The 12808-nt window shown below is 40.1% G+C and overlaps 1 protein-coding gene and 1 long non-coding RNA gene across 2 annotated transcripts; both read left to right on the top strand.

Annotated features, from left to right (window-relative positions):
- The first annotated feature begins 4465 nt into the window (after window positions 1–4465).
- LOC124328964 lies at window positions 4466–5292 on the top strand. The gene is made up of 3 exons (XR_006916559.1): window positions 4466–4556; window positions 4632–4845; window positions 4922–5292. It is a non-coding gene; the product is annotated as an uncharacterized LOC124328964 (long non-coding RNA).
- A 435-nt stretch (window positions 5293–5727) lies between these two features.
- Window positions 5728–7403, top strand: LOC124328955 (DNA-directed RNA polymerase II subunit rpb1-like). The gene is made up of 3 exons (XM_046787804.1): window positions 5728–5820; window positions 5974–6101; window positions 6705–7403. The coding sequence occupies exons 1-3, from the start codon at window positions 5817–5819 to the stop codon at window positions 7251–7253; spliced, it is 681 nt and encodes a 226-aa protein (XP_046643760.1). The 5' UTR covers window positions 5728–5816; the 3' UTR covers window positions 7254–7403.
- The last annotated feature ends 5405 nt before the right edge of the window (window positions 7404–12808 follow it).

Here is a 12808-nt window from a genome sequence, read left to right as displayed (position 1 = left end):
TTGCCTGTCGCTCTCCGTCCGTACTGGGACGCTCGCCATCAACTTGCCATAGACGAAAACGACGACATGATCGTTTTCGGCGCACGTATCGTTCTTCCAAAATCCATGGTCAACGATGACGACGCTCGTGGTGGCAATTTTTGGAAACTTACTTTTAATAAGGCAAAATCATAGACTAACTTTAAGTATGAATAACTAAAGAAAAAGTCCTATTAACACCATATTTCAACGATCGATTCTTATAGGGCTCTTCGGGATCTGTTTTATTTAGCCGTTTTATCTGGCAAAGCAGCATGGCTCTAGACTTTTTTAGCGCGAGAACGGGGAGAAGAGGGAGAATGGGACGAATGGGGGAGAAGAGGAAACGTGGGTCCCCTTTTTTTCGTACGCCCTCCTCCCTCCCATTCGTCCTATTCTCCCTCTTCTCCCAGTTCTCGCGCCAAAAAAGTCTAGAGCCATGCTGCTTTGCCAGATAAAACGGCTAAATAAAACAGATCCCGAAGAGCCCTATACGCTAGGATGTTCTTAATGTTTTAATAACAATAGAAAAAATTTAGGTCCTATAGTTTATAAGTTATCGTCACTTTCCTTAGGGACTATTGGGCATAAAAGACCGTGTTAAACCTTTTTGGCGGCACTATAAAATTTTTAAAAATGTAACAAACTTCTAAATTATGCAACTAGAATACCGTTCAACAGAAAACATTCATATTTGGTGATATGATGTAGCCTATCACAAGGTATCATTTAATGACTTTTTTTTTGTAATATTTTTAATTCGGTATTAAATTAATAGTTAAATGAAATCTTTTATTTAAATTCAATATTTTTAATAGTAAATATAATTATTTCTTCGGAGGGTTTTGAACAAGTATTTATTATCTCGATAGTAATAAAGCTCATTAAAAAATCGATTCTTGCAATTTGTTCTAGGTTAAAATATAACTTTACTATACAAATAATTTACAGACTCCCAAAAACAGATCTGTAACAGACCTGAAACAGAGTCTGTGTGCTACCTGGGTTTGGGAATCATTTCTTGTATGTGTGTTACCACTTTCTTGGTTGGTTTGAAGCCAGCTTCATTTCTTAATTTTTCTTTACTCGTTCTTGATCTGGAAGGTTTTAGTTCCTTGTAAGTATTGGTTGTGTCGTTGAGTGGCTTTCTTTTAGCTGGTGGTTTTCTCTGCACTGTATCTGTGACTGTATGTTGCAACAAAACATATGTAAGGTTTATGTACAAAAAAGTTATAATAATTAGCAATGGTTATTATTTCTTACATGGGAAAATCTGTGGATAAGCATCCTTTTTTAATGTCCAATTTTGTCGTGGAATACATTTTACTTGTCCATCAATGATAAATTTATCTTCTTTTACGATGTCTTCTTCTTTAAAGTGAAATTCACACAACCTAGAAGTTTTTTTTAAGTCAGTGCCATTGATAGGAATTTTCTCAGACCAGATATTCTTTAAAATGTAGTCTTTTGGTACACAAAACAATCGTGATTTTTTGGGATCTGTTACATTAGTAGTAGCACCCAAGGTTTCTTCCCACGATAATGATTAGGACAACCTTGAATGAAACAATATTCCGGCATCTCTTGTCCTTAAATCACGACACATTTGTAAAAACTATTATTTTATTTTAGCTGCTTTGCCATCATACTAAAACTAAGACCACCACTACTAATAAGACTATTTGGCGACTAAATTTTCCTGAATTCCAAACGACACAAGAATCCAGCGTTTCACGATTCATTATAAATCGTCACAAAATAAGCGAGAAAGGGTGTCTATAAAACCAATTTTTTAAGGCACAAATAAATAAACCAATCTATTTGGCATTTTTATTACATAATCAAGAAATCACGAACAAAATAACAAAGTAAAAAGTAAAAACTTAGCACAAAAAGTCAATTTTTAAAATTAAGGTGTGTGAACTGTGAAGACTAATCAGTAGGGATAAAGGAAAATTCACCGAAAAGTCTCCTCAGAATCGATCGCAGCGCCACAGCGGGAGCCACGAGCATGATCCAAGACGGTTCCTCTCAGCCCTATAGGGCTGTTCGACATCTTTTTTGACATTTGTTGCCATCGTGGCAACGCAGCAACTCATGTATTTTTTGTCTGCTACGAGCATAGCCTACGTAAGTAACGGCCAGTCAACGTACGTTCGCCCTGCAAAAGTTGGGGAAGTTTCCACCCACCCACCCAACCTAGCCAGAAGGCATCCTGTCCTTCTGACACAGCATTGCCACTTTTGAAAGGGGTTTGCTGCTAACCTAACCCCCATTACGTATCCCCGATTTTCAGACATTTTAGGGCAGAGCTTGTCAGAATTGTGAAGTAGAAACTGGAAACAGAGCCATCTAGGCTCTCAAAAGTAGCTGAGCGTAGTAGCTGACACACTCACTAGAGCGCTCATTCCAGTTTCCTAATCGGACCACGTTTACCCTGAAACCGGGATAGGGAAGCCAACACAGCCGAGAACCGACCAGGCATCTATTGCTCTGCCTATAGGGACGATCGTGGTCTTTCCCCTCTTAGTCTGTGCTTGTGATGTCCCTTTGCCTTGAACAGGTAAATGTTTTAACCACCAAAAATAGTCTAAAATGAAAATCACTTTTTATTTTATTTTTGTAGGTGACAATTGCTGCCATTTTGACACTACCCCTTTGCACAAATCTCACTGAATTGTACATGGAAAGAGCAGACCAATCTGTCATAACTCAAGGGATTCTCTGTCATATCCTCAAGTATCTAAGAAGGTTGAAAGTGTTGGGCTGTTGGCCTTGCCCAAACAGTGTAATGATTCCGTCATTGCAGTTGTGGGTCAAAACTGCCCCAATTTGGAGAGCATCGTATTGAATGACACTGGGATCACCAACACTGGTTCGTATTTTATGACAAATTTGATGTTTCCAATCCATTTTAAGCCAATATTTTGTCATGTTTCTACAGGAATTGCTTGGTTACTTTGTTGTCGACGCCTTCATACCGTCATCATGTTGAAGACTGAAGTGAGTCCACCACCGCGGCTCTGCTGCTTCATGGTTTGCCTTCTCTGAGCATTTTACTCTACGACAGCATAGCCGATACATTGTGGTACTGCTCCGTTAACGCAGCCGTCTCTCCCAAGTTTGCATTGAAAACAGTCGCCTTCGTAGCAACTGATCTCCTCACTCCCGGACATCTCGAATTGCTGTCGCAAATGTGCCCTGGAGTTGAATGGCTTTCGCTCAACAGTGCATTCACTTACAGCGTTCAAACCTTGGGCTTCTTGCCTAAATTGACGCTGTTGAGTGTCAACTTTCGCGGTGGATCGCTAGACATTCATTTTGAAGACTTTCTACGACGAAACGGGATGACCATCAGGTGTCTACAATTGGTTGAAGCACAAGATATGGAATGGACCCGGTTCGAAAAATTGCTCATCTTTTGCCCAGCCCTAGAATCGCTCGTTTTCTACGAATGTAGTTTCGAGCGTTTCGAACTATTTGAACACGTCTGTGAACTACGCCGGGCGTCTGGAAAGAGTCAACTGAAAAACCTTCAAATTTTCCGCACCCCCCTAATGACGCCCCAACTGAAACATTTGGTGTCAATCTTACCGAATCTTAGTCGACTGGAGCTAGGTCATTTGGACTGGGACGTTGAGCAAATCCGCTCGTTTCTGACACGCAACAAGCACCTGGACGTATTTCGCGTACTAACGTGGAGACTCAATGGATTAGGTGCAACCATGGCGTCAAGGCTCCCGAGTACTACACCACGGCTTCTTACTACACCACAAAGGCACCTGAGTAGGCTACTACACAACCAAGAAAACTGAATACTACACTGAGGTTCCCAAATATTATTCTGCGCCAGCATACTAGATGTTGTTAATATTTTATGTAAAGAGAATTTATTTATATATTATTCGTTTCGCTCTTAAATCAATGTATTTAATGATTCAGCTCATTGCATTGTTCACTCAAATGTCATGTATTGTGTTAGTTTTTATTGGTGTTCAATGTTAACTGCATCTTCAGATATTATCGGTAGAGTTTAAAAGCACAATATAAAAGAAATCAAACATTATGTTTACTTATTCTGTTTTGGAATTGTTTGTTCAGGATCATATCCCTCATTTTTTCCTAAAGCGCCCCAAACGATATTGTGATAGATTAAGTTAAGAGTGAAAAGCTTTGATGTACCAACTCTCGGAGCAGCCTATACGTTGAGATGTAGTCATGTACCAGAATAACGTAATATAGCGCCAAAGTATTAGTGGGGCACGTAAGATAGCGATATGATACGACCGAGCCAAATGGCGCAGCAAAACGACGATGCAGTCAAATTTTTTTATTTATGCGCTCTTTTTTGGTGCGGTTAAGAAAGAAATTTACTGTTTTTGTGACGTTATTATCTTAACTCAACATAAGATTTGCATTAGCTTAGCAACGGAAGCTATAAACGCATTGCAACAAATTGAATTGATAAGCATTTTATATAAAACACTAGTCGCGAAGACAGTATTCTAGCAGTTACTTTCTTGCGATTGTTGGAAAAGGTAAGTTTTGTTGACTTTTATTATTCAAATTTCAGTCTCAATACATGTAAACCTTCTTATTAAAATTTGAAATAGACATTTGAAGAATAATAAAACCAATTTTGGAAATGAGAATGGATTTTGCTTGGAGTTACCTCTTGGTTGCACTTATGGTTGTCAGCTGCTCCGCTCTTCCGCAACTTGACAGAAATATGGGCAATCCCGGGGAGGCGCCATTGCCAACTCCCGTCGGAACATGTCCAGAATATAGTTACAATACAGTATTCCTGTCTGACGCATATTACTGTGGGTATGTATAGAGATAATAAACTTTACATACAATTATTTGTTTTCATAACAATAAAGCGAAATTTTTGAAATCTCAGATATTACCATCAATGCTCCAATGGTGTTCCGATTCGTATGAAATGCCCTAGCGGATTACACTGGACTGTTACACTGGACACCGACAGCTATTATTTTCCAACGTGCGATCTTCCAAGCCAATCCAATTCCAACTGTCGCAAGGACACACCCTTTTAAACAAAAGATTCAAATAGTCTAGTCTGAGATAGTGTCAAACGGAAATTTGTTTTTTAATGATTTGAAAACATTTAGATAGAAATAGAATCTAGAAGTCTATTCCATATTTCAGCGGTAATTGATCTGTCAATCTCTGCCCAATAATATGTACCTTTAATCATTAGAATTTTCTTGCTTATCACACAAATACACATATACTTCAGCAATCTAACAAGCATACACATTTTTCCGCTTTTTGTATAATCCAATCTAATTAAAAAATAACGCGTTCATCGTCTTAAGCCTGTAACCATCTTACAAAATCTTATCACATATACAATAAAATAATTTGACCAGATGATTCGAGAAGCGAAAAGGGCCAGTTATTATGTCATAAGATTTAATTTAATAGAGTTCTCCACCGCAAGCCACAATGCCAGATATAAATTTCCAATACATCAAAAGGCCAATGAGAACGAACCAACGGTGACGCCCACAGCCAATTACGTCACGCCCTAGAGGTAGGGTTAGAAAATCTAGACTCTTACCTCATACGTCGCACGTGAATAGCCTAAAGCATGCCCAAGGCCATTTTTTCCCGCTTCAGACGGATGATGTGCTTTATTGGACACATATAAAAAGGGGGGAAAGAGACAAATTCAATCAGTCGAGTGTGTCTCCTCCACACGACATCAGCAGCAGTACTTCAGTTTGTCATCCGCTGTATCATCTAGATCAGAGTACTTTCAGCTCGTTACTATGGGTAATTATTTAACTTTAATTCTAGTTCAGTAGACTTTAATTTATTGTTTGGAACTTGCATGTTTTTAAAAAGTCATATTTATAAAAGTTTAAACTCATTAATTTGTGTAAACAACAAGTATTAATAATACGGTTTATTTCATACGTTCATTAGCTAACTACGGCGTCATGCTACTGTTGGCGGTTGCATCAATGATGGCTGGATCGACCAAGGGAGGATCTGTTGGCCCGTCTCCTGTTTACGCCCCCGAGAAGGTAGAGTACGCCACCGAGGCTCCAAAGTACTACACCACAAAAGCTCTTGAGTAGTATACAACGGCATCCTACTACACCACTGCAGCCTCCTACTACACCACTGCAGCCTCCTACTACACCACTGCAGCCTCCTACTACACCACCAAGACTCCCGAGTACTACACAACGGCTTCCTACTACACCACCAAGCCTCCGGAATATTACACCACTGCTGCTTACTACACCACTGCTGCTTACTACACCACTGCTGCTTACTACACCACTGCTGCTTACTACACCACTGCTGCTTACTACACCACTGCTGCTTACTACACCACTGCTGCTTACTACACCACTGCTGCTTACTACACCACTGCTGCTTACTACACCACTGCTGCTTACTACACCACTGCTGCTTACTACACCACTGCTGCTTACTACACCACTGCTGCTTACTACACCACTGCTGCTTACTACACCACTGCTGCTTACTACACCACTGCTGCTTACTACACCACTGCTGCTTACTACACCACTGCTGCTTACTACACCACTGCTGCTTACTACACCACTGCTGCTTACTACACCACTGCTGCTTACTACACCACTGCTGCTTACTACACCACTGCTGCTTACTACACCACTGCTGCTTACTACACCACCAAGGCTCCAGAATACTACACCACTGCCTCCTACTACACAACAAAAGCTGCTGAGTACTACACAACTGCCTTCTACTACACCACCAAGGCTGCAGAGTATTACACTGACTCCCCGAAATATTACACGGCTCCAAGCTACACCACTGAAGCTTTCAAGTATCATGTTACGCCAACCTACTACACCACAGCTGCCCGAACTTACTACGCAGAGCTGACTTACTACACCGAGGCACCTCAATACTATTCAGCCCTGAGCCACTACGAGACCGCCGTTCCAGATCACTACACCTATACTGAGGCAGTTTACTACACAGAAGCGCCAGAGTACTACACCACGACATACACCGCTCCGAGCTACTACCCTAAGGTCCCCAAGTACTACTCTGCCCCGAGTTACACCACCACAGCGGCTCCTTACTACACCACTGAAGAGCCTAAATATTACGTTGCCCCAACTTACTACACCACCTCTGCTCCGTCTTATTACGTCGATCCGACCTCTGAAACTCCGATTCACTACGAATTATTCTCAGAGTGATGAAAAGAATGGAGAAGAGAAGAGAAACACATTTTTCGTCATTTTATTATTCATATCCGGAATTTGTTTGTGTCTATTTGTGTCTAGCTGGCCCAGGAGCAGATTCTAAAGACAAATAAGGGCGTGGAATCAAGTAAACTAAAAACCATACCTGAACGTCGACGTCCAAGCGTATCGTGTTGGGGGGTGGGGTTTTTCCCAAAGTGTTGTTCTGTTCCATGAAGGCTTGTTCAATTTCTTGGCGTATTGAAACAAAGGCTGTACTTACAGCCTGTACTTTCAGCCTTTGTTTCAATACGCCAAGAAATTGAACAAGCCTTCATGGAACAGAACAACACTTTGGAAAACAACCCTACCACCCAAGACGATACGCTTGGACGTCGCCGTTCAAGTATGGCTTTTAGTTTACTTGGGCATTCCCCTTTTGATTCCACGCCCTTATTAGTCTTTAGAATATGCTCCTGTGATAACTTTTTTTTACTTTATCCTAAATCAAAAATTTTTTTTTCTCGAAGGATGAACTAAATTCATTGATTGAAAATGGATGTGAAAGCGAAGATTCGGTAGAAACAGGTGCTACTGAAAGTACCTAATAATAGACGCGGCATTAATAGTCTCGTAACAAAAGACTTATAAACGTCTCGTGAAAGTATCAAATTTGTTTTGTGTTGAATATGCTTACGACTTATTTGCGAGAATCTCACGCCCTTAAAATGAGTAGTTAAAATTGAAAATTCCAATGCTTTTTCAGAGTGAATAAAATAAAATGAATTAAAAATTAAAAAAGCTTACTTTTCTTAGAAAATACATTGCTGTTCAGGATTCCAAATATCTTTAAAATCTGACGCAATAAACGCAGACCACAAACCCAAAAAATCCTTTGGGTCGAACTCTGATAAGCTACAACACTTGCAAAAAATTTCAATAAATAATCGCGATTCTAATAAACTACCTGATATATTAAAAAAGGTGTTACCTTCAATTTCTTTATTTAGCTGTCTGAGACTAGCTTCTAGCTCTTCAAATTTATTAGTGGCCAGCTTTATCCAAGTCAGTCGGCTCTGGCTATGGGGTGCGAAATGAACACTTTTTCCAAAAAAAATTTTCAATAATCGATTACCATATTTGATGTGAAAACAAATTGATAATCGATTTGAATATTGAAATCAAGTTGAAAATATATTCAAAAATTGAAAATCTTTTGAAAACGATTTCATAAATTGAAAATGATTTTGATAAATGAAAATGATTTCGAAAAACTAAAATGAATTTGAAAAACTAAAATGATTTCGAAAAATGAAAACGAATTTGAAAAATGAAAATGAACTTGAAAAATGAAAATGAACTTGAATATCCATACAATTTCGGGAGTGCGATATGACACCACCCTACTCTATCCCCAGCTCTCTCCGGATGCTATAGCCACCCCGAGACAACCGACTAGCCATTGATGGCTATGTCGCTGATTCCAGCCAGCTAGGCCGTCAGCGATACTGTCAGCCCTTGCCGGGCGGTGCTGGCCACCGCTGCCGCCACAACGGCCGCCGCTGAAGTCTCTCTCGACCGCAGGCCGAGTATTACCCTACACAAAAATAGATTACACGATCCAACGTGAAAAGTTTCATGTTCCTGCAGTAAATGACACACAGCCTACCCAGCAACGATGAAGACGGAACGGCCGAATGGGTGGCTTTCACCTGAGAAAAGTTCCAGTCACGCCTCGGTATGACGTTCTCGCGAAGTTCTCGTCATTCCACTAACTGCCAACTGCCCGGAAAGAAGTGTTCTGGTACGTTTCGCTGGATAGGCCTATGCGTCCTGTACTGCTGCGATACTCTGCCGTTCAATCCGATTATATCCGACGAGAAGAAGAAGGCCAGAAGGCGGCCACGCCTTCTTGCTGAAGTGGATCCTCATGTTGGTGCTGGCCGGTGCTGGCCCTACTGGAAATTTTCCGCTATCTAAGCGGATTGGGGAGCTGGACTTCTCTATTGTCTCTAAGTCTTTGCCATGTGGTCCACTTGCGCCGGAAGTGTTACCTACCCGATACTCTACGGCATTTATATAAAATTGGGCCATTCCAAGGAAGAGTTCATTGGAAGGATGGCTCTGTCTCAGCTGCAGCGACGGATTGAACACCAAAAATTGGCGCAACGTCTATCTTTTCTACCATCATGGAGGCAGCGGACATGGCGGTGGAGGCCAAAGAAGAGGATCCAAATGGTCATGTTGCCCATGTCCGTTTCAACAGAAAAGCTTTTTTTTTCATGGCCTGCCTCAAATAAAAGTAGTCGTATAGGAACATGAAACTTTTCACACGTTGGATCGTGTAACCTATTTTTGTGTAGGGTAATACTCGGCCTGCGGTCGAGAGAGACTTCAGCGGCGGCCGTTGTGGCGGCAGCGGTGGCCAGCACCGCCCGGCAAGGGCTGACAGTATCGCTGACGGCCTAGCTGGCTGGAATCAGCGACATAGCCATCAATGGCTAGTCGGTTGTCTCGGGGTGGCTATAGCATCCGGAGAGAGCTGGGGATAGAGTAGGGTGGTGTCATATCGCACTCCCGAAATTGTATGGATATTCAAGTTCATTTTCATTTTTCAAGTTCATTTTCATTTTTCAAATTCGTTTTCATTTTTCGAAATCATTTTAGTTTTTCAAATTCATTTTAGTTTTTCGAAATCATTTTCATTTATCAAAATCATTTTCAATTTATGAAATCATTTTCAAAACATTTTCAATTTTTGAATCTATTTTCAACTTGATTTCAATATTCAAATCGATTATCAATTTGTTTTCAAATCAAATATGGTAATCGATTTTTGAACATTTTTTTTTGAAAAAGTGTTCATTTCGCACCCCATAGAGGAGGCGGCCCTCCCATAACCGGAGGGGGTGGTGGTCCGCCCATTATTGGAAGTGGAGGAGGTGGCGGCTATCGAATCGATTAATTCTTTTAAAATGATCTCAATACGGAAAAATATTTCTATAAAGATATTGTTGGACGGTGAATAAGAAGGAGGTAGGACGTAAGGTGGAGGTTCCAGAGTTGGCTGGTTTACCGGGTTGTTATCTCTATCTCTACATCTCTACATTTGATCCATCTGGGAAGAGAGTGAAAGTTTTTCCGATATTATTTCATAGTAAAACATTCATGAGGTCTGACATCTTTGCATAATTACTCACCATAAATTTGTCGCACATTAGTTCATCTTCCTCTAACCGGTACCTTTCCTAATGGAATTACGGTCTCTTCCTTCTAACGGCGCTCGCATTCCTTCAGAAGTACAATTTACTTTTCATGTTTGCCCTATAGGGCAACCAATGCCAATATTATTCAATAAATGATTTACAAAATGGCTCATCAAAAGATTCAAATCGTTGCTGTTAATAAGGAGCCTCAAGTAATATAAATGATCCTCATCAATAGAAAACAATAAATTTGAAGCAAGCATATTCGCCCTGTCAAATACACGGTGATTAAAACATTTAAAATTAAATTGAATAAGTTTATGCCTTCAAAATATTCTAAGGAATTGAGATCATGTCGTTCAAGTGAAGAACGCATTTTTGGTGCTGTGTTAAGTTGTTGCTTATGTTCCATGGCCAAGTCATACTTAAGGCCCGCCACTTTTCGTAACACATTAGATTGTTTTTCTCCAGAAGCTGTAGTTTATGGAGAAGAAGAAAAAAAAATATTATGAAATGGTTAATAGTACATATTTAAAGTAAAAAAATAATTACTGGAAGGATATACGGGATTCCGAGATCACTAGGTTCGCGTCTAGTGGCATTTTAGATATACTCGGCGGATAGCTCGATGGGTCGTTATGATGGTTTCCACTCGAGCTGCACTAAATGCGTCAAAACTGTACGTTATTTTTTATAAAAACGATGTATTAAAACGATCAGAGTCAGATTCTAGCTGCTGTCCGTCTGGGGACCGATGAGAGGGGTTCGGACAGATCTGCAATGAGGAGTGATTGCATGGAGATGAACCCGAGATGAAGTCGATTGAGTAAGTGAGTTTGAATCGTTGTTTGACCTAATATGAAAATGACTTTTTAAACGATACTGTGTATCTTGGGCTAATAATAGAAACAACCGCATTGGTCGATTCCTATCAAAAGAATGAATCAACCTGCCGCAAGTCTAATAATAGAAGTACAAAAACCTCGGTCGGGTTTTTGTGTAATGGTGGTGCAATGACAGTTCTTTCAGCACAATTATCAGCAGATAAGATTCATCTTTCGTACGAGAGGTGCCTCTGTCAGTTTCACCTCATTACACCTGACTCCAATTAGTATTTAGTCAGTTACGTAGCTTCGTGGTTGATGGTTCGTCAATCCGCTGGAACTTTTTTGCTTATATTCGCACTCTTCCCCCCCCCTCCCCCATTCTTTTAAAGTCACACTGGCGTATAGAAAAGGATTAAGGAAACGTTCTTAAGCTTTATATGGTCTCATTCTATGAAAAAAAAAATGGTTAAGCAAAACTTATTGAGGATTTTCAACTGACAGTCCGGGAGTCGTGAGTGACACAATATGTCCTCGTGGCGTATGCTGCTGCCGTCACTCGTCATTTCTCTCATTTCCCATACGCTTCCGGTGAGCGCCATTATGTGTCTACTTATTCTAACGTCGTCAATCCGAGGTATATTTATATAATTGAACTATTCTTCTCTTTCATCTTTCAGATTATTCTCATCAACACGTTCCATCAACCCGACGATTCATTTGTGCGAGTCTAGTCACCAGAGATAGGCCTACGATCAGAAAAAGAGTACAGTATAATAGGTAGGCGGATATACTGGATTTGACGAAAAGGGGCCATGACAATTTTTCGTTTCCTTTCTTATCGTTTGTAAATTGCAAAAGTGAATAAGGCGCAGGGACTGTATCGTCTACTCATCAGCTGGCTCACCTTTGGCCTGCTCCCAAACGGTGTATTAATTCATTATTAATAGCATTCGCTTGTGTCTTTATCAAATGGAAAAAGAAAAAAAATAACTGTTTATATAGGATTACCGTTTGGCAGTCTATTATACTAAACAGTGTTTTTATTTTATTTTAATATTTGCGTAGGAACAATGGATCAGGTGACAGTTGTGCAGCTCATTTCTCTCTTGTACAAGCCACAAGGATCGCCCGGGATCGTCCGTCAAAAAATGAAATATCAAAGAAATTGAAGAAACAATTGCCAGTTTAACTAAAGAACTCTTGGTGGCCATATTGAATAATTTCACACGAAGGTAGAAAGCAAGGAAGTCGATTCAAGGCCTACTTTATGGCCATGATCGATTACGCAAATTCTCTTTTTTCCGAATAGTGACCCCTAACTACAGTTTGAGACTAAATGCTAAATGCAGCTGTAAGAATTAAAAAAACAGCTACTGTTTGTAAACTGCGTTACAGATACGACATAATTAAAAGGAGAAAAACACGATGTGACGAAAATAAAAAACAAAAAACTTGCGAATAGACGAATAGTATATTAAAAATTAATTTCGTGTTAATTTCTTATTTGAAGAATAATCCAGGGATAGAGTCATGATAA

This window comes from Daphnia pulicaria, chromosome 3 (assembly GCF_021234035.1).
Source record: "Daphnia pulicaria isolate SC F1-1A chromosome 3, SC_F0-13Bv2, whole genome shotgun sequence".
Taxonomy (NCBI): domain Eukaryota; kingdom Metazoa; phylum Arthropoda; class Branchiopoda; order Diplostraca; family Daphniidae; genus Daphnia; species Daphnia pulicaria.
This window is presented reverse-complemented; position numbering and strand designations above follow the sequence as displayed.